This window comes from Antechinus flavipes, chromosome 1 (genome assembly GCF_016432865.1).
Source record: "Antechinus flavipes isolate AdamAnt ecotype Samford, QLD, Australia chromosome 1, AdamAnt_v2, whole genome shotgun sequence".
Classification (NCBI taxonomy): Eukaryota; Metazoa; Chordata; class Mammalia; order Dasyuromorphia; family Dasyuridae; genus Antechinus; species Antechinus flavipes.
Genome location: NC_067398.1, coordinates 285,782,191 through 285,803,014, shown reverse-complemented (window position 1 = coordinate 285,803,014; position 20,824 = coordinate 285,782,191). Strand labels below are relative to the sequence as shown.

General features: G+C 34.9%; 1 protein-coding gene across 2 annotated transcripts in view; it reads left to right on the top strand.

Annotated features, from left to right (window-relative positions):
• The window catches only part of CEMIP2 (cell migration inducing hyaluronidase 2), a 146,916-nt gene that overhangs the window by 26,817 nt on the left and 99,275 nt on the right, over window positions 1-20,824 (top strand). For both annotated transcript variants that reach the window (XR_007947726.1, XM_051962093.1), the window contains exons 3-6: window positions 8,930-9,070; window positions 9,752-10,313; window positions 15,341-15,510; window positions 18,654-18,842. Coding sequence is in view for 1 of the 2 variants with exons in the window: in XM_051962093.1 (XP_051818053.1) it covers window positions 8,930-9,070; window positions 9,752-10,313; window positions 15,341-15,510; window positions 18,654-18,842 (1,062 nt within the window). In the remaining variant the exon portion in view is untranslated. The remainder of the gene's footprint in view (window positions 1-8,929; window positions 9,071-9,751; window positions 10,314-15,340; window positions 15,511-18,653; window positions 18,843-20,824) is intronic.

Below are 20,824 nucleotides of genomic sequence, written 5' to 3'. Positions count from 1 at the left end.
AAATGACTGTAATATTTGCAGTCTACAGGGTAGTTAAAAATCTAGAATATAGCAACATTTGTATTATTCACCTGAAAGGCAGCATGTGTAGTGAAGAGAGAGAGATAGGTTTAGAGACGTGTTTAGATTCAACTTCTGCCAACTGCTGTCTCTGAGACATCTTTAAGACCATAAGTTGCAGAAGAGTATCTTCATTGACAGAGGGAGTTTCCTCACGGGATGTGCCAATGAATCATAGATAAAGTTCAAAAAAAAAATTTCATACCTAGCCACCAACGGTATACAGTGGGTTGATATACAGGTTGTACTTGTCTGGCTAATTTTTTTTTCCCAGTAAATTCTCTGAGTCATACCTGTTTACTCTTTAAGAACATTTTGTTAGAGAACAACTGATTTTTTTGTGAATGAGATATGTCTTCCTAGGAATGCTTATAAAATAGTGGGACATACTATTTAAGTTTTTATTTTGACTAGAATCATAAGGCTCCCACACACCTCACGTAAGTTGTTTCTTTCTTTTTCCTAAATGATTATAAAGCTTATTGCCATTTATATATTTGTGTCTATTATAAGATAATGAGAGAACCAGTCATTCTTTCAACCACATGATACTTGGCATGGAGCACTTGTCACATACTAAGTTATAAGAATTTTTTTTTCATTCATGTACCACATACTATGCTCATTGCTACTGTTTGAAGGCAAGTGTTTTATGGAATGAGGAGAAGAAAGGACAATGACATCTTAGCACTTAGGTTAAAGCTTCAGAGATTGTTTGTGTTTCTTAAATGGGAAGAAAGTCTAGGGAATTAAAAAAAATTATAATGATAATGATAAAGCAGGAAATGTTTCAGTAATCATGAAATTTATATGAGGAGAGTGACATGAAAGTTTGGTGAAATATAAATATACATTGAAAGAAAAGAAATAAGCTTCAGGCAGGCTTGGTGCTTAGAAACACAAAAGAATGTTGAATTCACGCACATAATGCAAGTTGTAATGAGGAGTCAGATTTTTGTCTATATCGGAGAAAAATTTTGTATTGCACCTATTTGCTAAATATGGTATCAGTGTTGTCACTGGATGTGCATACCAAAGGTCAAGGATCACATGTTCCTATTTTTCTACTTAAATTTGAGGTTTTGCTGCTTCTCCTTATCTCACAAGTACAGAACTATGTATAGAGATTACAAAAAACAAAACAAACCCCAAACAACTGGTGTTTTATTTTATTTTACTTTTTTTATTTTTATTTTTTTTTATTTTTTTATTTAATAATAACTTTGTATTGACAGAATCCATGCCAGGATAATTTTTACACAGCATTATCCCTTGCAATCACTTATGTTTCGTTTTTTCCCCTCCCTCCCTCCTCCTCCCCTCCAAGATGGCAAGCAGTCCTATATATGTTAAATATGTAGCAGTATATCCTAGATACAATACATATTTGCAGAACCGAACAGTTCTCCCACTGCACAGGGAGAACAACTGGTGTTTTAGAAGAAATATCCTTTTTTTAGCCAGATTTCCTAACCTGATTTTTCTTTACCTCTTCTCAAATAAATCATCTCTTTTCCATTTTTCTTTTCAGTTAGACTGAGATTTCTTGCCTCGTCCTTTCATTTTTTATAATTCTTATTGTTTGTCAGAGATTTATTTCTCTATTCCCACTGTCATTGTCCCAGCCCATTATTTGAACAATTTCTAACAGGATTTCCACTCTCTTGGCTCTTTCCTGTCCAAATTGACTTGTATAGTGCTGCAAGTCTTAATTTTCCTGTAATACTGTTGTCACAATATTATGTCCTTGCTCAGCAATTCCTACTTGTCAATTGGTTCAAGTCTAAATTCTTCCTATTTTCCATGGAGATCCATTATCCTTTCCTATCTTTAAGTTATCTGACCTAATTTCACTTACATAAATGTTGGAAGGAACCATATAAACTATGTAATTTAACTTTCTTGTTTTTATAAACAAGCATCTTTCACTCTAATCAGACTAGTTATTTTTACATTCCAGACTCATTCCCATCTTTGTACTGATGCTTATAACTATTTCCCAGGCCTGTAACATTCTTTTTTCTTTTTGCAGCCCAGTCTAGTCCAGTCTTTTCTAGAAAACCTTTTGCAGTTTTTCATCTCCATACAGTTTTGATGTGAACTATCTTCCTCTGTCAGGAAGAAGCCCATCTGGCTATTATCAGTTATAATCAATTTTATGACTGTGAGAATGGAACTCTTTTGTGTATCTAAACAACCTTTGAAATATTGATTAGTATATGGGATCTGGATCCTTAATTCATTCAATCTGGGTCCCTAATTCCCCCAACTTTGAGCTCACCCACACTTGTCTCTTAGACTATATTTTTCCTATAAAGAATCTACTTATGGTGAAGAACTTTGCTAAGTTCTTTTCAGGACTAAGCCCACTATAGGGTACTATCACTCCCTCGGAGTGCCTTCCCTTTAATGATGCCTTTCTTCTTTCTTTAACCTGGTTAGTCTGGTTCATCTAACTATATACTTTCCCAACTCTTACTACATATTTGCCATCCTTTGTACCTATTTTCCTACTTATTTTTTTCTTATTTAACTTCTTCTCCTAAATAAACCTTCCTTTTGGCAAAAACAATGACAACTGTGAATTTGTCATTTTGACAAATTTGACAATTCACAAAATTGTTATTTTGAGCTAGATATTGCTATCCCTGACTTCATCAGTTTTTCTTCCTTCCCTAGATTCCTGGGACATAGTCAGTACCAAACAATTTAGAATTGAAAATGATTTCTAGTTACTTCATTTAGAAAGTTCTTTATCCCAGAGAGTTTGTAGACCCTGTGATGGCAGAGGTCATGCTTAATACTTTTCCATAACTTTTTTTTTTCTGCTTTCTTTTTTTTAAATGAAATCTGTTTAATGGTGTACATGGGTGTAGCAACTCTGTTTCTGCTAAAAATTTCCAAAAGGCAAATTTCATATTTTTAAAAATAAACATTTTTATGAATAAAGTTTATAAATCCATAAATAGATGAAAGGTAAAATATAAAAAAATGACTAAAATATACAAAGTTCACTCTCAAGGCCTCACATTCCAAATTTGTTTGGCTTTTTCCAGGTAGGTCAAGTCAAAAAAAGTGAATGGTTCCCCATGTTCTCCTGAGGAGAAAAGTGACTGAGGAGCTATCGGACAGAGAATGGGACAGAAAAGGGGGACCCCGAGAGGTGGCCACCCAACACTGTCATCTCTGAAGTAATTTTTTTCCATATCTTTTACAATAATATAATGTTAGGTGATTGAAAGATGCCTGTGATAAGACCCTGAATATTGTTTTGGACTAAGAGAAACTAAATAATTGATCCTGAGGCAAGCAGGCAGAAGGTTCTGATAGAAATCAGTTTAGCTCCATGGTCCCACCCATTGGGGAGGTGGTCCACTCTGAAATCCGAGTTATGTCAACTCTTGAGAATCCACCCTCTATAGAAGTCTCAAACAGTCTCATATTGCCATGTTCTTTCAGGAATCTCACTCATGTCCCATGAGGTTAAAATTTCCCTATTAAAGTTATTTGTGGGCTATCTGCTAGCTGCTACCTTCCTTTGGGTCAGCCCACCATGATACTCGGCCTCGTGATCTCTTTATCCTTACCCATTCCTCCTGCCATACCACATAGGATCTCCCCTAAATCCTCCTTCTTATAGCTAACTAAATCTTTCAGGGTGCTAAGGCCCTTTCAGGATTTAGCCTGACAATATTTAATCATCCTTCCTGAGACTGTTTTACTCTTGGAAGACCCATTATATACAGTATTTCCAGGAAAACAATAATGATTCTTCAGCATTCTGGAAGAGAAGAAACTAAATTGAACTCTGTCATTGATGACTACTTTCCTTCTTCTTTCAAAAAGCCACATTTAAAATAGAAAGAGTTCCATTGAGGAACTTGTCTTTCTCATGTGCTCCCATTCTATTTCATATTTACCATTCTCAGTGTCTATTATATCCCTTCATTTTATGTGTAAAGTATTCCCCAAATAAATCAACCTTTTGCCAAAGAGAATGGCCATCGCAAACTCTTCACATTACCGAACCCCAATTTTTGGTGCCTACCATCATCTAGTGAAAAACCCCACATCATAGCTCATATCACCTGGACTTGAAGTAGAAAAGTACAATGGGCCCAAAGTCTTAGTGTTGTTTTAAGATTTATTACACTAAGATATTTAAGATACCCTTCTTTTTAAGTTAGAATATAAACTCCTTGATGTTAGGATCTGTCTTCCTTTTTGCTTGTGTTCTTAGAACTTAGCCTAATGCCTGATCCACATAAATGTTTCTTGACTTGATATGACTTAACCTGGAAAATAGAGGATGTTGAAGTAGAATGAGAAGACTTAGAAGCTGCTTGGATAATGGGGTGAAGAGTGGGTGATGAAGAGGAAGACACTAGGACTGACTGAAGTTATGAACCTAGATACTTGGGAAGATGGCGGTGATGGTATCTCTTAATAGAAGGAAGGCATCCCTTGAGTTTATTTATCTCTAAAATGAGGAACTTCACCTTTTCTTATTTTCGTTCTTTAGTTTTACTATTTCTTTAGAGTACAACCATCTTTCTTTTAGGAACCAATTTTGTGTTAGTGAAATCACAGACTTATTTTGTGGTGCTTTACATTCTAATTCACAAAGTGTATATGGAAAGAGACTGTTAAAGTCATCTTTCTCTGGAAACTCTTCTTGTAAGTCAGTATAGTTCTTGCTATTTTGTTTAGCCTAGTTTTAAATGACTCAAGTAATGAGCCTTTTTACCATTTCCTAAGGGAAGTGATTCCACAGTCTAATAGATTTCATTGTTATGAAATGTTTCCTGAAATCCAGCCTAGAAACTTTGCTATTCTCAGGCTTATCCCTTTGTTTTAATTTTTTTTTTTTTTTTTTGCCCTGGGTTGAACATTCTAAGCCAATCTATTTTCTGCTTAGTTTATATGTAATTAAATTATTTTCTCAGTGGTAATTCTAACATTCTTGAACATTGCTTGGTCAGTTTACAAATTCTGACAATATTTAGTCATACTTCCTGAGGCAGTCTGTTTTACTCCTGGGAGACCCATTATATACAGTATTTCCAGGAAGATAATAATGATTCTTCAGCATTCAGGAAGAGAAGAAACTAAATTGAACTCAGACATTGATGATTACTTCCCATCTTCTCCTAAAGGAGCCACATTTAAAATAGAAATAATTTTATGACTACTGACAGAAGACAGATGTTGAAAGACATTTGTGTTGCTTGGAAGATCTTGGAAGGCGTTTGCGAATTGGCTTAATTTTGCACTTTTTGAGTTTGGAACTCTGGAAATAGCAGAATATGGAATAAAGATTGATGTATTTGGAGAGAGAGCTTCTGGATTCACATCCCATTTTGCCAGTTGTCACCTCTGTGACCTCTCAACTTCTTCCAGCTTTAATTTTATTCATCTATAGGTCAGAGTAGATAATGTCTAAGATTCTTTCCAGCACTAAATGATTCTGTGTGCTTTTATAGTTCTAGAATTTTTTGTTTCTAGCTGGAAAGTTAGTCTTGTTTGTGGGATTATATGTGACTGAACTCTGCTTTCCTACCTGTAAAAATGAACAACAACACATAATTATTGTGGGGAAAAGTATTTTATAAACGTGAACTAATAATAATAACTGACTTTTTAAAAAAAGATTTGCATACTTTTAGATATCTCACCTCTCAAAGTATATTCTCATACTTTTGGGGGGGGGGAGCTTGTTCTTGTATATTTGTATATTTGCAGTATTCATTTTCAATTTCTATTTCCATTTCATGATCATATTCTGACTCCATTTACTTCATCTAGTATCAGATCATAAAAATCTTCTCCTGCTTCTTTGTTTCTTACAGTAGAATAATATTCAGTTTTATTAATGTGTGCCAACTTGCTTAGTCACATCCCCATAGACTTTGTGTCTAGAGTGTTTTTCAGATAATGTTGCGTTTCTAGTCTGCCTTTCCCTATTGTAAGTAGAATCTTTTGGCTGATGTTAAGAGAACACCGTTTTCAATTTGTTCTAGATGTTTTTGTTGATAACTATTTCTTATATATTTTTACTTTAAAAATTATTTAGTATTTTATTTTCCTCCAGTTACATATAAAAAGAATTGTTTAACATTTGTTTTTAAAACTTTGAATTCCAAATTCCCTTCCTCTTTCCCTCTCCTTTGAGAAGGCATGCAATTCAATATAGTTTATAAATGTGTAGCAATACAAAACATTTCCATGTCATATTGTGAATATTGCTTATATTTAAAAGAATACACCATATAGAAGATTTTAAAGCAATTTATAATGTTACATTATCTTGCAATGTTTACACACAATATTCTTGGACAGTGGAGTGCTCTAATCTAGCAATACATCTAATAAAGGATATAATCTAGAAATAGGTGTAGTATTAGCTCCAACAATAATAATAATAGTAATGATGATCTCTAAGATAGTGATTCTTATGGCTCAGGTACTATGCTAACTACTTTACAGTTATTATCTCTTTGATCCTCACAATAGCTTTGGAAGGTAGGTGGTAACAATACAAGTATTGTTACTCCTATTTTATAGATGAGGAAACTGAGGTAAACAAAAGTTAAATGATTTGCCTTTAGTCACACAGCTAGTAATTTTGTCAAGTCAGAATGTTATATAAAATACTACCTTAAAAAATGCCCAAGAGAAACAGAGATCCTATATCACTTTATATTTGCTGAAACTTTGTTTTCCAATCTACTCCTTTCTTCTTGAATTTAAATATAAAAACTCCCAAGAAGTATCAAAGATCCTGAAAGATGTTGCTTGATTTGAGCTGGTATGGCACAGGCAGGACAGTTTATACCCTGAGAAGACTGATAGAGATCTGAGATTAGGTTTGCATATAGCCCATCAGTGTTTTGTGATTTTGAAATGATAGCTGTCATCAAGGCAACTCCATATCATACCCAAAGGCATCTGCTGGGAAAATCATTTGTTTCGAGGGCCCTGTATGTTTGTCCAGAATTTAAGAGCATAATTATTCAAGCTTTTCTTAATCTTCCTAAAAAGTCCACAGTTACACTGAAATTATACCTGGATCTTACCAATATGACAGAGTCAGGCACTGCTTTCCAAAAAATAGAATTCATTATTAAGTCTGGGCTTGTAAGCAGTTCTTGGTCTCACAAGATACCTCTCTTGTGATAATGTTATGTAGTGACTTACTTGTCTGCTACCTGAGACTCCACCATTCAAATAATTCTTCAGGAAAACTCATATATCTTATCAGCGATTCTCCATCTGGCAGTACTGGCCAGTACATACTGGCAGACCTTGAGGGCTGAAGATCTGTTCCAGTCCTTTTTTCCCCCTGCCCCCCTCAACATATCCATTGGCTCTTCATTGTCCCAGAGAGTTCTTTAGCCTCTCTGTGCAGGACTTGCCATTTGTATCAGTGGGGGAAGTTTTCATACCCTAGAATTCTCCACACTGAGATAATTGGAGGTCGTCACCAAAGCAAAGCAAAACAAACTCGTATTGCATTTATACTTCTTTCATGACCAAAATCTATAATTTTTAAAAGTTATAATAGTATATACATTATAAAGAGCAGTGGAGTAGGAATCAATACGTCAGGATTCTAGTTCTAGCTGTGTTGCCTTTAGAAATTCTTAAGCTCTCTGAGCCCCAGTTTCTTCACCTAGAAAATAGAGATAATAGTTCCCACCGTGCATACCTTACACAGGATTATTTTAAATATCAAATAATAGGGCAGGTAAATGGCACAGTGGATAGAGCACTAATCCTGAAGTCAGGGAGGACCTGAGTTCAAATCTGCCTTCAGTCAGATACTTCCTAGCTGTGTAACCCTGGGCAAGTCACTTAACTCCAATTGCCTCAGGGGGGAAAAAAAAGATTAAATGAGAAGATATATATGGAAAATAACAAAATTCTATGTAAATTTGAAATATTATTAATCATTTGTCTCTATTGTTTACACATGATTATATGAACTTGTGATGAGGCTTCAATCTTTTATCAGTGCAAATTGAATCCTCATATCTGTAGTGTCCATTTTATGGTACCATTTTATCAAATCGCTGAAAGTTCTGCAGAGATTTATGGGTTGATTCATTTTAAAAATATTTTTATTCTTATGTTAAAAGAATGGAAATTAACTGTTTTTACTTTGATTTTGAAGCTGATCTTGACACTAATAGCTATTAAAACTTTTTATATCTTGGGGAAATAAAGGGTGCCATGCAGTAGAAAGCACAAGTTTTAGGGTGCACAGATGCCAGCTCTGCCATTACTATCTAGGTGATCCTGGGCAAATCACTTAACTTCACAGTCTTCTCATCTATAAAACAAAGAATTGGACTAAAGGACCTTAAGGGTGCTCTACTATTGGCTAATTAATGACCACTAGACCTTGCCATTTGCATCTTCCTATGTGGAAAGAACTTTCTTTTTTTGTGTTTGTATTCCTAGTACTTAGCACAATTCTTATTTTTTTTTTAGTAAGCACTAAGTATTATCTTCCCCTTCCCTTCCTCTTCATTTCCCCTTCCCTCTTTCTTTCCTTTTTCCCTTTCCTTTTCCCCTTCTCTCCCCTTAACTTCCAGTCCTCTTCCCTTTTCTTTCTCCTCTCCTTTCTTTGTCTCCTTTGTTTTGCTCTACCTGCCTCCTTCTTTTCCTTCTTTCTTTAGCTTCCCTAAATCTACCATCCTTTAAGTGAGATGGATCCTTTTATCTCTATTGTAGGTATTTGATTTATTCTGATATTTCATTGCAATTATCATAGATATGCATTAAATTTGTGTGTTGTTAAAATTTTGGTTCAGTATATGCTGATATCTTGCTGTTTCTAATATTCTAATGTGGAATGTTATTGCAGAAAATTGCCCAGATCAAAACCCTCGTCTCAGGAACTGGGATCTAAAACATGATCCTGAAAAGCAAGTCATTATCAAGAAAGGAGATTGGCTCCGTTTAAACTCGGATGTTACAGTGAACTCTATAGTCATCCAGAATGGAGGTATACAACTAACTGTACCACAAAGATTTGTTTTTATGGATATCTCGATCTTGATTAATATACTGGGGTATGTCTTAGACTGAGATAAATTTTTAAAGTAAAATCTTATTAATGTCTTTCATTTTTATATTAGAATAATTTCTAGAGACAAGAGTCTCTCCTACCTCAACAAGCCTTCCTTTGAAAGGAAAAAAAAAAGAAACACATACACAACCCCAACAGCATTGTTAAGGAAAACTAAGCAACAGAACATTCTCATTTATTATCAAATAAAACATTTTATATTTTTTAATCTCTCTAAGAAATGGTGAGAATTTACTTAATGTACATTGAAATCATTATCTAGGAATATATTAGTTGCTCTGGCCTATAGGTAGACCATTGTTAGAAATGATAATGATACTGATAGATTGAGGCAACACCCAACTCTAAGAAGAATGATGACAGTGCATAAAGTTATTAAATTACATTTAAATGAGTTTCAAATTTATAGGCTTTTTTGAAATTCAAGAACAAGTAGTCTTCAAAGTAAAGAGAGGTAAGGTAGAGCCTCTGTTGTTGGGTTTTTTTTTTTTTCTCTTAAACATGAAATCTCTTTCTTTGGAATTCATAGAAGCTGTTTTAGTTGCCAGTTCACAAAAGATGTTTTTTCTTCTCTCTTCCCACCTTTTCCCTTCCCAGGATTACTTGTCTTTGGCGATGATAAAGATGGATCCAGAAATATTACTCTGAGAACTCATTATATCCTGATCAAGGATGGTGGAGCGCTTCATATTGGAGCAGAGAAATGCCGCTATAAATCCAAAGCAACTATTACCTTATTTGGCAAGTCAAATGAAGGTGACAGTATGCCAACATTTGGCAAAAAATTTATTGGTGTGGAAGCAGGTGGGACGCTGGAATTACATGGGGCTTGGAAAACATCGTGGACACTCTTAGCAAAGACTCTACCTTCCTCAGGGCTGACCTCTGGTTCTTATATTTTTGAAAAATCCTTTAATCGAGGTCTTAATGTGAGGGTCATTGACCAAGACACTGCTGAAGTTTTGGTGATTGGTAGGTTTGATACCCATGAGTACCAAAATGAAAGCAGGCGACTTCAGGAGCTTTTAAAAGCCCAGGATCCTGGCCGAATTGTTGCTATTGCTGTTGGAGATTCAGCTGTCAAAAGCCTCCTAGATGAAACTATACTGACTATCCAAAATCTTCTGGGAAGTAAACTGATCAAAGGATTGAGTTACAGGTAAAATCAACTTGGTTCGTTCTGTCTCTACCCCCTCTCTCTCTCCTTCTTCTTACTCTTTTCTCTCTCCTTTTTTCTTCTCCTTTTCCTTTTCCCTCTCCCTCTACTTTTCCTTCTTCCTCTCCCCCATTTTTCTGTCTCTGTCTCTCTTTCTCTCCCTCACTTTTGTTCCCCCTCCCCTCCTAATTTCAGTGCCATATTACATAGAAGTCTTCTCATGAAAGGGCAAGAGGGGGAGAAAGGAGGGTAAGATTTGGAGCTTCATAAAATGGCAACATGGTGGTAGAGTGGATAGATCTCTGGATCTGAAGTCAGAAAGACTTATCTTTTTGAGTTCAGATCTGACCTCAGACACTTACTAGTTGTGTAACCCTAAGAAAGTCATTTAATCTTGTTTGCCTCAGTTTCTTCATCTTTAAAATGAGCTGAAGAAGGAAATGGCAAATAACTCTACTCTCTTTGCCAAGAAAACCCCAAAAGCCATCAAAAAGACCGAACACTAAGTTCAATTCGAACACAATTGAAAATGAATGAATAAGTACAACAAGAGCATTAGATTTGAAGTTAGGTTCAAAGTCTACCTTTTACCAGCTGTGTGACCCTGGCAATCATTTAACTTCTCTAAACCATATGGTAGAGAAACAATCCCTATATTTTTAGTTGTGATGTAAAAGTTATAAGTCATATCTGACCCACTATTTTATTTTAAGTTCCTTGAGTCTATTGGGATTGTTTTTGTTTATGCTTGGCACCTGGTACATGCTCAATAGATACCTGTGATTGATAGATTATTTAAAAATTTAGGAACAGCCAGGAGGAGTAGTGGATAGAATAGTAGCCCTGAAATCAGTAGGATCCAAATTCACATTTGGTCTCAGACTCTTACTGTATGACCCTGAGCAAGTTACTTAATCCCTATTCCCTTCTCTGCCCTCTTCCTTCTTCTCCTCCCCTCACATTCCCCCCATCTATAATTTACTTCTGGTTTCCAAAATGGTACTATCTGTTAAATCTTGTGATTAGACAAGCTTGATTAAAATTCTTGCATTGTTTTAGGCTCAAACTCTACTCCTGATGCATTCTGCTCTGATATGATTTGGACAAGCCATTTAATCTCTTTGAGCCTCCCTTTCTTCATTTGTGAAGTGAGGGGGTTGGTCTCTGAGATCCCTTCTAGTCTCTAGGTTCCTTGTTGTCTCCTACCACATTTATACTGCTTCTCCCCTGCCCTTACTCCCCACCATAATCACACTGGGCTTGATGGAGCATCCCATCCTAATTGTGATTCCATGCCAGTATTTCATTTCTTTTACAATATTTCCTACATACATAAATACCTACCTCCTTTGAAGATAATATCCTAATCCAGTAACATTTTCCTCAAATATAAGAGGGGAAGTAGAAGGAAGGGGGAAATAACACCAGTGGAATAGCACATTTCCTATAATGGCTGGAGGCAATTTTGGTAAATAAATGAGATTTGCGATGCTTCCTTTATAAACAGGAGGCATTTATTGTGTGCAGTTTTCAAAAGAATTTTTCTCTTATAACAAAGCATAGACATAGGAATGTGAGACATCATCAAGCAGCAGAATTAATCTGTGATGAGGATGCCTGGAATTTTGTGTGTGCTTAGTTGTTTTGACTTAACTTTTATCAGTGGAAAGGGAATATCTCTCCAGTTATGTATTGTCTTAGCTTTTTTGGAGAAGTGTTTAGAGGAGGAGACAGGAAGAAGGAAGCTAAAGATTTTTCTTTTCATTCTTGAAACCACTGTTCTGGTAGATTGACAGCCTTTTCCCTTTAAACTGTCCTCCATGTTTACTGAGATAGCTAACATTTTTGTTCCATATCAGAATCACTGAAATATATAGCACAGTCCTGAGACAAGTTAAAAACAGCTCCTCATTAAATATTTTTAATACACATTGCTTTATGAATCATGTTGGTAAAAAAAAATCAGAGCAAAAAGGAAAAACCATATAAGATTAAAAAAAAAGAAGTGAACATAGCTTGTATTAATTTACATTCAGTCTCCTTAGATCTTTTTCTGGATGCAGATGGCATTTTCTGTCCAAAGTCTATTGGGATTGCTTTGAATCACTGAACCACTGAGAAGTACTAAGTCTTTCATAATTGATCATCGCACATTCTTCTTGTTATTGTGCATAGTGTATTATTGGTTCTGCTTGTTTCACTCAACATGAGTTCATTTAATCTTTCCAGGCCTTTCTAAAATCAGTTTGTTCATCATTTTTTATAGAATAATAATATTCTATTATCTTCATATACTACAACTTGTTTAGCCATTCCCCAATTGTTGCACATCTACTCATTTTCCAGTTCTTTGCTACCACAAAAAGAGCTGCTACAAACATTTTTGCACGTGTAGGTCCTTTTCCTTCCATTATGATTTCCTTGAGATACAGTCCCAGTAATGGCACTGCTGAGTCAGAGTGTATGCACAGTTTTATAGTCCTTTGGGCATAATTCCAGATTGCTCTTCAGAATAGTTGGATCATTTTACAGCTCCAACAATGCATTATGTTCTTGTTTTCCCATATCTTCTCCAACATTTATTATTCTCTTTTCCTGTCATCTTAGCCAATCTGAGAGATGTGAGGTGGTACCTCAAGAGTTTTTTAAATTTGCATTTCTCTTATCAATAATGATTTATAGCATTTTTTCACATTATTATAGATGACTAATATTTTCATGTGAAAATTGTTCATATCCTTTGACCATTTATCACTTGGGGAATGACATGTATTTTTACAGATGTGACACAGTTCTTTACATATTTTAGAAATGAGATCTTTATCAGAAATATTGTCTCTACAGATTTTCTCCTAGCTTTGTATTTCCCTTTTAATATTGTTTCTGTTGTTTTTGTTTGTGCAAAAACTTTTAAATTTAATGTAATCAAAGTTCTCCATTTTACCTTTCATAATGTTCTTTAGTCCTTCGTTGGTCATATATTCTTTCTTTTTCCAAGGATCTGATAGGTAAATTATCCCTTGTTCTCCCAATTTGTTTATGGTATCATCCTTTATGCCCAAATCATGTATCCATTTGGTTTGGGATGTGAGATGTAACTCTATGCCAGGTTTCTGACATAGTATTTTTCGTTTTTCCCAGAAATTTTGTCAAATAGTGAATTCTTATTCCAGAACCAGCTCTTCATTAAATAAACCATCAATGTGGGCTATTTAAAAATCCTTTTGCTAAGTAACCTAGGAATGAATTGGTCAATAATCAAGAATTTGTTAAATCCCTGCCAGTTTTCAGGTGAGAGGCAGCCTGGCATAATGGCTGGAATGTTGATTTCTAAATAGGAAAGAACTAAGTTCAGGTCCCTCTTAACATATAGTGGTTGTATGACCCTGGGCTAGTCATCAAACCTTTCATTTCTATATGAAATTCTTTAAGATGATAAGATGAAGATCAGAGGGAATCTGTAATTCCATCTGCAGGGAATTTCCTCATATCATAGTTCTCTAAATTAGTGAATTATTGGCCTAATCCATATTCCTAGAAATATTCCTGGGAATACAACAAAACTGAAAAGTTTTTCTCAAGAGAAGTAACATATGCAAATTTACATGCAGAATAAATACAAGATATAAAAAAATGGGACTTTTGAGATGTTTAAAAGTAATATGAAAATCACTATTGCAAGGAATTACAGAGAAAGATTAATTTATTCTTTTTCAAAGAGAACATCATTTATTGCCAGAGGGGTGTGTGTGTGTGTGTGTGTGTGTGTGTGTGTAAAATATTGGGTATGTTTTGAAAAGGGGACAAAATGATTAACTAAAAAACTAGTCAGGATTGTTTTACCTGTTGCCGAGCTAGGCAAACAGTTTTGCAAAGGGGCATACTTTTTCCTTTTTTCTTCTTTGTTTCTTTAGTTATGGTCTGGAATGTCCCAAAGTCATTTGGACAAATAGACATGAAGGTGGTATATGTGCATATTTGTGATCTCTATATATTTTTTAATATCATGTAGATTTCCCCAGAGAATCATCCCTATTAACAAAGAATTCTTTTTAAAAAGTAAAACTAACATATAGAAAAATAAAAATCTGATAATATATTTAGTGTTCCACATCTTTGCACACCATCCTCTATAAAAATACTTAGAAGAGTTTTTTTTTTCTCATTTCCTCTTCCTTGGAGACAAGCTTATTCTTTATAATTTCACAACATTCAACTGTTTTGCGATAATGATTCATACCATTAACCTTGTAGTCATTATGTAATATTATTTTCCTTGTTAGGCTCACTTCTTTTTATATGAGTTCATGTGAATCTTTCTATATTTCTTCATGATTATCATACATTTTTAAAAGCATGATAATAAGCAATTACATCCATAAGTTTCTATAGCCATTTCCCAGTTCAATTCTGTTAACATTTTAAGTATTTGTCATGTTCTAGGCACTGTATTGTGCAATGGGAATTAAAAAAAAAAGACAAAAAACAGTTCCTGCCCTCAAGGAACTTAAAATCTAATGGGGGAAACAACTAGTAAACAAATATTTACTAAGCAAGCTACATACAAGATAAATGGGAATTAAAAGCAGAAAACCATTGCAGTTAAGGGAGATTAGGGAAGGCATTCTGTAAAAGATAGACATCTAGTTTATTTTCCATTTCTTTGTTATGTGTGCTTAAAAAACTGGTCCTGTGATTTCACTGGTAAATGCACCTCTGATGAAGAAGCTTTCCATCAATGCAAATCAACAACTGTTTTGCAATTTATAGTCTTAGGATATTGCCTGGGGACACTGAAAAGTAAAAAGATTTCTTTAGGATCACATAGCCAATATTTGTCAGAAGTGAGACTTCAATCCAGGTCTGAACTCAGTTCATAATTCTATCTTATCTTGGATTGGTTGTAAGTATATTATAATAAAAAAGGTGGTGATGATTTATTATACTAATATTAATAATGGGGAAAAGTGCAACTTAATTTTTGTTTCTGATCTACAAACATTCTATTTTAACATGTTTTTTCTTTACAGGCAAGCTTGGGCTTTGGTTGCTGTCATTGGTGGTGGAAGTGCTTCTTGCAATGAATCAGTGAGAAATTATGAAAATCACAGCAGTGGAGGGAAGGCTCTTGCCCAAAGAGAATTTTTCACAGTCGATGGTCAGAAATTTGCTGTAACAGCTTACAGTGAATGGAATGAAGGTAGGAAAATACAACTCACGTTCTTATGAGATAGTAGGTTACTCTTGTGGCAGACAGTTCTTTTCTTTGTTTTCCCCCCTCCAGCCTTCCATCCTCCTCTCTTCGGCCATTTTATTTTTCAAACCCTAGGATCTGCTTTTACCACTGACAGAAAAAGAGGGTTTTTAGGGCAGTACATTTATGCCAGAGAAAAAGCCTATCATTTGAATGGTGTTAGGCAAGCTATCATCACTTGGCATCCCACCCCAAAACAAAACAAAACAAAACACAAATGCATTGAGTACAGTAGAATCTGAGTCCTTATATAAGGAATGGAACCAATCTGACCTTTTAGTATGGGGCTATGTCTTTCATCCACATTGTATTAGATAGCTAACTCTAGACCTATTGATAGTATTTAATTCTAGAATTCATAATATCTTCTAGGCCTGCAACTATGAAAAACACTTCTATATACCCAGACTAGATGATACTGTGTAATACACAAATAATAAGAATGAATACAGTCTTATATTGGGCTTCTCTTATGTAAACTTATGTGCAAATATCACACTTAACTGTGTACTGTTTATACATGCCTATTTGTGTGGTAGTATAGTAAACTCTAATCACATTCTTACCAGCCTAGCGACTAATTTACTTCCACTAAAGTCTTATTAGGACTTTAGTGAAGGTGATGGGAGGGTTAGGGGAGCCACCTGCTAGTGGCTGCTGGGGTTCTAATTCTGATCAGTAGAACAGATCCCTTCATGTGAGAGGATGATAATGACAAGGAGACTGAGTGGCAATTGCATTCTCTGACCTCACTCTTCTTCCCTCTTGTCTCCAATTTCTTTCATTCCTAATTTATAAGCAACATCTGTGTCAGTAAAGGCTGATTTACAATTCCTTCAAGTGTGTGATTCATAGCTGTAGGGGCTTTCGGAGAACTGACCTACTCCTTCACAATTAGGCATGGTCCTTAACAATGGGTCTTTTCTGATTATACCAGTGGAATAAAAGCTCTGGCAGGTCCTAATTGGAAAAGGCTTCTATACTGTACTTGATGGTTAGTTGAATCTGTCCCTGAACAACTAAATAAACCATGGAGAGGTTTATCACTAGAAATTTAGGGGATGAATTCTTTTTAGCTAAAATAATTCATGAAACTATCTGCTAATTTATGATACTTCTTGAATCTCTTCCTTCTCCACTCTTTTCATTATTATCTACTATCTTAGCACACTAACAAACCAGTGTAAGAGTTTCCTAATATCTACTTTTGCCTCTGTTCTTTTTTCCTTCCAATTCATCCTTTGTTTGGCTTCCAGGCTAATTTTCTTTATATGTAGATCTTGACCTATCACTAGTCTGCTCAAAAGTCTTTACTGATTCCTTTTTGCCTTTCAAGTTATTGTTAGATTCTCTTATCTGGTATTCAAGGATTTCTGCAAACTCTTTCATCCCAACTTTTCCAAATTTATTTCTAATAGCCCTTATATTAGCCCATAATATGTTTATTATGCATTCTCCCCTTTCTTTATTGTACAAATTGTTCTTCTGGTTTTACTCACTTCACTCTGTAGAAGTTCAAACAAGTCTACCCAGGTTTCTCTGAAATTGTTGTTTATTATTTATTATAGCACAAAAATATTTCCTTAATATTCACTTGTTCCTGAAATGCATTTTATATTTCAGTCAAAATAACTGTCTCATATCCCAAATATTCTATCTTCATTTATTTGACCACCTATAACTTCAGCCTGGAATTTTCCTCTTCCCCATCTTGCTTTATTGAATATAAAATCATGCCTTAAATGTTAACTCACATGATCCTTTCTGTGGATAATAATCTTGCTCTGTCAAGTCCAAAGAGATTTTAAATCCTGGTTTTACTGGAAGTCTTCTATTCATCAAAATATTATCTCTTATTGGGTGTTGTTTTGTTTTCCATATTATCCATAACTATTTTCTGGAAGAGGTGGAAATTCTATTCAGGAAGCAGGAGATTGAACTCTATTTCCTGCCTTTCTTCCTTTGTTATGTTGCCAATAGGAGATAATTTTGGGCTGAGTTTTCTTTTAGAGGACTGAGAAACTGACAAACAATGTTTAACTCTCAATCAATTTTCCCTGTTCCCTGCCCCTTCCTAATCCCTTCCACTCCTCAGTTTACACTGGACAACTTTTAACTTTCTCTACTAAATCTAGGTATTTTAAAATGTAAATGACCATTCCAGTTCAGGCACAGTATAATTGAAAGAATGCTGGGCTTGAATCTTAGCTATGCTACTTAACAATTGTAAATAGCACTTTATAATTGGGAAATCTCTTCCTAATGGAGTATTCAATTAAATAATTTCTAAGCATGCTTTGACTGCTAAATCTTAACAGCCTCAAAGTCATTTTAAAGAATATTCATGTTTCTCAGCTCTGATTTTTTTTTTTTTACTCATAATCTGAATATTAAATATTGGTGATTATTGTTAGTATGAGATTTCTTTTCAGCCTTCTCAATTACTATGCTGGGTTTGACTTTGAGACAAAATACAAGTCTGTCTTGGAACTCAGTCCTTTGGTCTCAAATATATTTTGTATGGCTAACAGGAAATATTTTGAATTTCATCTTGTTCCTTCTATAACTATAGTGAGATAGACAGGTAAAGAGGCATATTTACATATGGTACATTTAATCAAGATGGTTTCTTTTGGACCTGAGAAAGTCTGTATCCTTCATGCCATGTAAAATTATTTCCATAGTTCCAATCCAGAATCTTATTTATTTGCATACTCTTTGCATCCACCCTCTTCCTAGAACATCAGCTTATTGTCATTTACCAGAAGAGGGATGATCATGCAGTGACAATATTCATGAATCACAATTTATTGAGTTGACATGGTATTTCTCACTCCAATTCTTGACAATTTCAACTAGAAGAACTTAGTCACATTTTTATATCACTTGGTCTGTTTTCTGGCTTGAAGTTTAAATTCCTATAGGAATTTTATCATTCATTCAAGAAAACCTAGCTTTAAAAGGACAAGGAATTACAGGCACCTCAAGGACATGGGGGTATTGCAAAAACCAAATAAGTAATGTGTTTAAAATCTTTAGGAAGTAGAATTCCTTCTAATATACTTTTAAAATTTGCTTTGTTGCTTTAGGGGTATCCCTTTCAGGTTTCCAGGTAGAGGCCATAGGTGGAGTAAAACTACATCTGGTGGATGATGTCAGCAACTGGAAACCTGGAGACCAGATTGTGGTTGCAAGCACAGACTATTCTATGTACCAAACAGAGGAATTTACTCTTCTTCCTTGTCCTGAATGCAACAATTATGAGATCAAAGTCAAAGGTACAAAACTGATGCCCAATTTGCTTAATTTGAAACAAGTTTTTTAGCCCAATTCTTTATTTTTTGTAATTTTTCTCCTTATTTATGAGTAGCATCATCTAAGTGACAAAATCTTTGCCACAGAAATCATTAAGTTCTGACTTAGTAGCAGAATGGAAACAGCCTTGGACTTTGAGATAAAGGAGGGCCTAGGTTCAAATTCCAACTCTGTTACTGTGTATATGATTTTAGGGAAGTCATTTTAATCACTGGATTGTAAACACCCAATTTAATCTTCCTGGGCCTTGGTTTCCTCATGTGCAAAAATAGAAAGTTGGATTAGATGACATCTGAGGACTTCCCCCTTTGCATCTATGATCCTATGATTTTGTGATCTGGAGTCTTTAAGACTTTGTTTGTTATATGTTTGTTGTTATTGTTTTAAACTAGAGCCATAGAAAGACTGAATTGTTGATCAGGAAACCTGGGTTCTAGTACTAACTTTTCCACTAATGATGTGACTTTGGGGAAGTCCTATCACTTAATTTAAAAATTTGTTTTTACAAATAAATCTTATTATTCAGTTATTTTTAATTATATCTGACTCTTCATGACCCCATTTGGAATTTTCTTGGCAGAGATATTGGAATGGTTTGCCATTTCCTTCTTTATCTCATTTTACAGATGAGAAAACTGAGGCAAACAGGGTTGAGTGACTTGTTCAGGTTCACATAGCTAGTGTCTGATTTCAGATTTGAACTCAGCAATATGAGTTTTCCTGAATCCAAGGCTGACACCCTATTCACTGAGATTTTTCATTTAAAGGGAGTATATCTCCCTTTTAAGATAATAAGAATATGAATTTGTAGCATTCACATTTTTCATGTTTTAATGTGGTATTATTCCTTCTTTGTAGTGCTTCAAGTAAGGCAAACAGAGTTTACAAAGGGAGAATTCATAGTACCACGTGGTATAGATTTTTTGGAAATTCCCACTCTTGTGACTTATTCAAAGTTTTCCCAATTTTCATGATTTGTTTTTCCTTCCTGATTTTGTGAAATGAATAAAGAGATAAGCATTTTTAGAAAGATATAAAAGTGTGAAAAGACTATTATATCAAAATACTAAAATGGGTTGTAGAGAATGATAAACTGCTACATTTGTTTTAATTCATCCTTCCTTCTCTAGTTTGGTCATGTTTGTCACAAATGGTCAAGAAGATTTGTATTTTGGGGAATCAGCAGAACTCACTATTAAGCATGGTATATGCTATGCTGTATAAGCTTTCTCTGTTTATATATTTTCACAATAATGTGAAATCCCCCAAATCCAAAGAAGTTCCTGCTATGCATATTTGGGAGTCATGTGTTACAGAATATCCAGTGTTATGCTAGAGGGAGAGGAAAGGATGGGGGCAGTTTGAATTGTTTGGGTTTTGGAGATGAGGATTCAATAAGTATTTAAATGACTACTAATATACCAAATTCCTTCTTTTCTGTTGATCCAGGGCTTCTTGGGTGGGAGTGAGACCCACCTTTACTGGGAACACCCTCCTTTTTTGCCTTTTCCCCTTGCCTAGGCTGCTTGATTGCTCTTAGGCTTCAGATGAAATAGGAGACAATTCCTTCTGAAGAGATGGAGGACCTTCCTAGGGCTTTACTGTCTGCCCTGCCTCTATCCCCAAAAGGACAGCAAGGTGATACAGACCTAAGTTCAACTTCACCTTCAGACACCTAGACCCTGAGCAAGACATTTAACCTTTGATTGCCTCATTTTGCTCCTCTGTAAAATGTCTATCACAACAGCACTTAACCTTCCAGTCTTGTTATGTGAGAATTAAATAAGAAAATATTTGTAAAACTTTTAGTACAGTGTCTGGCATATAGCAGGTACTTAATCAGTGTTTGTTCCCTTCCTCTTTCAACACTTATCATCTGAATTACTTAGGTAGCCCAAGTATTCCTGGGTCTTGCTAGTCAGTCTACCACTTCATATAAGAATTC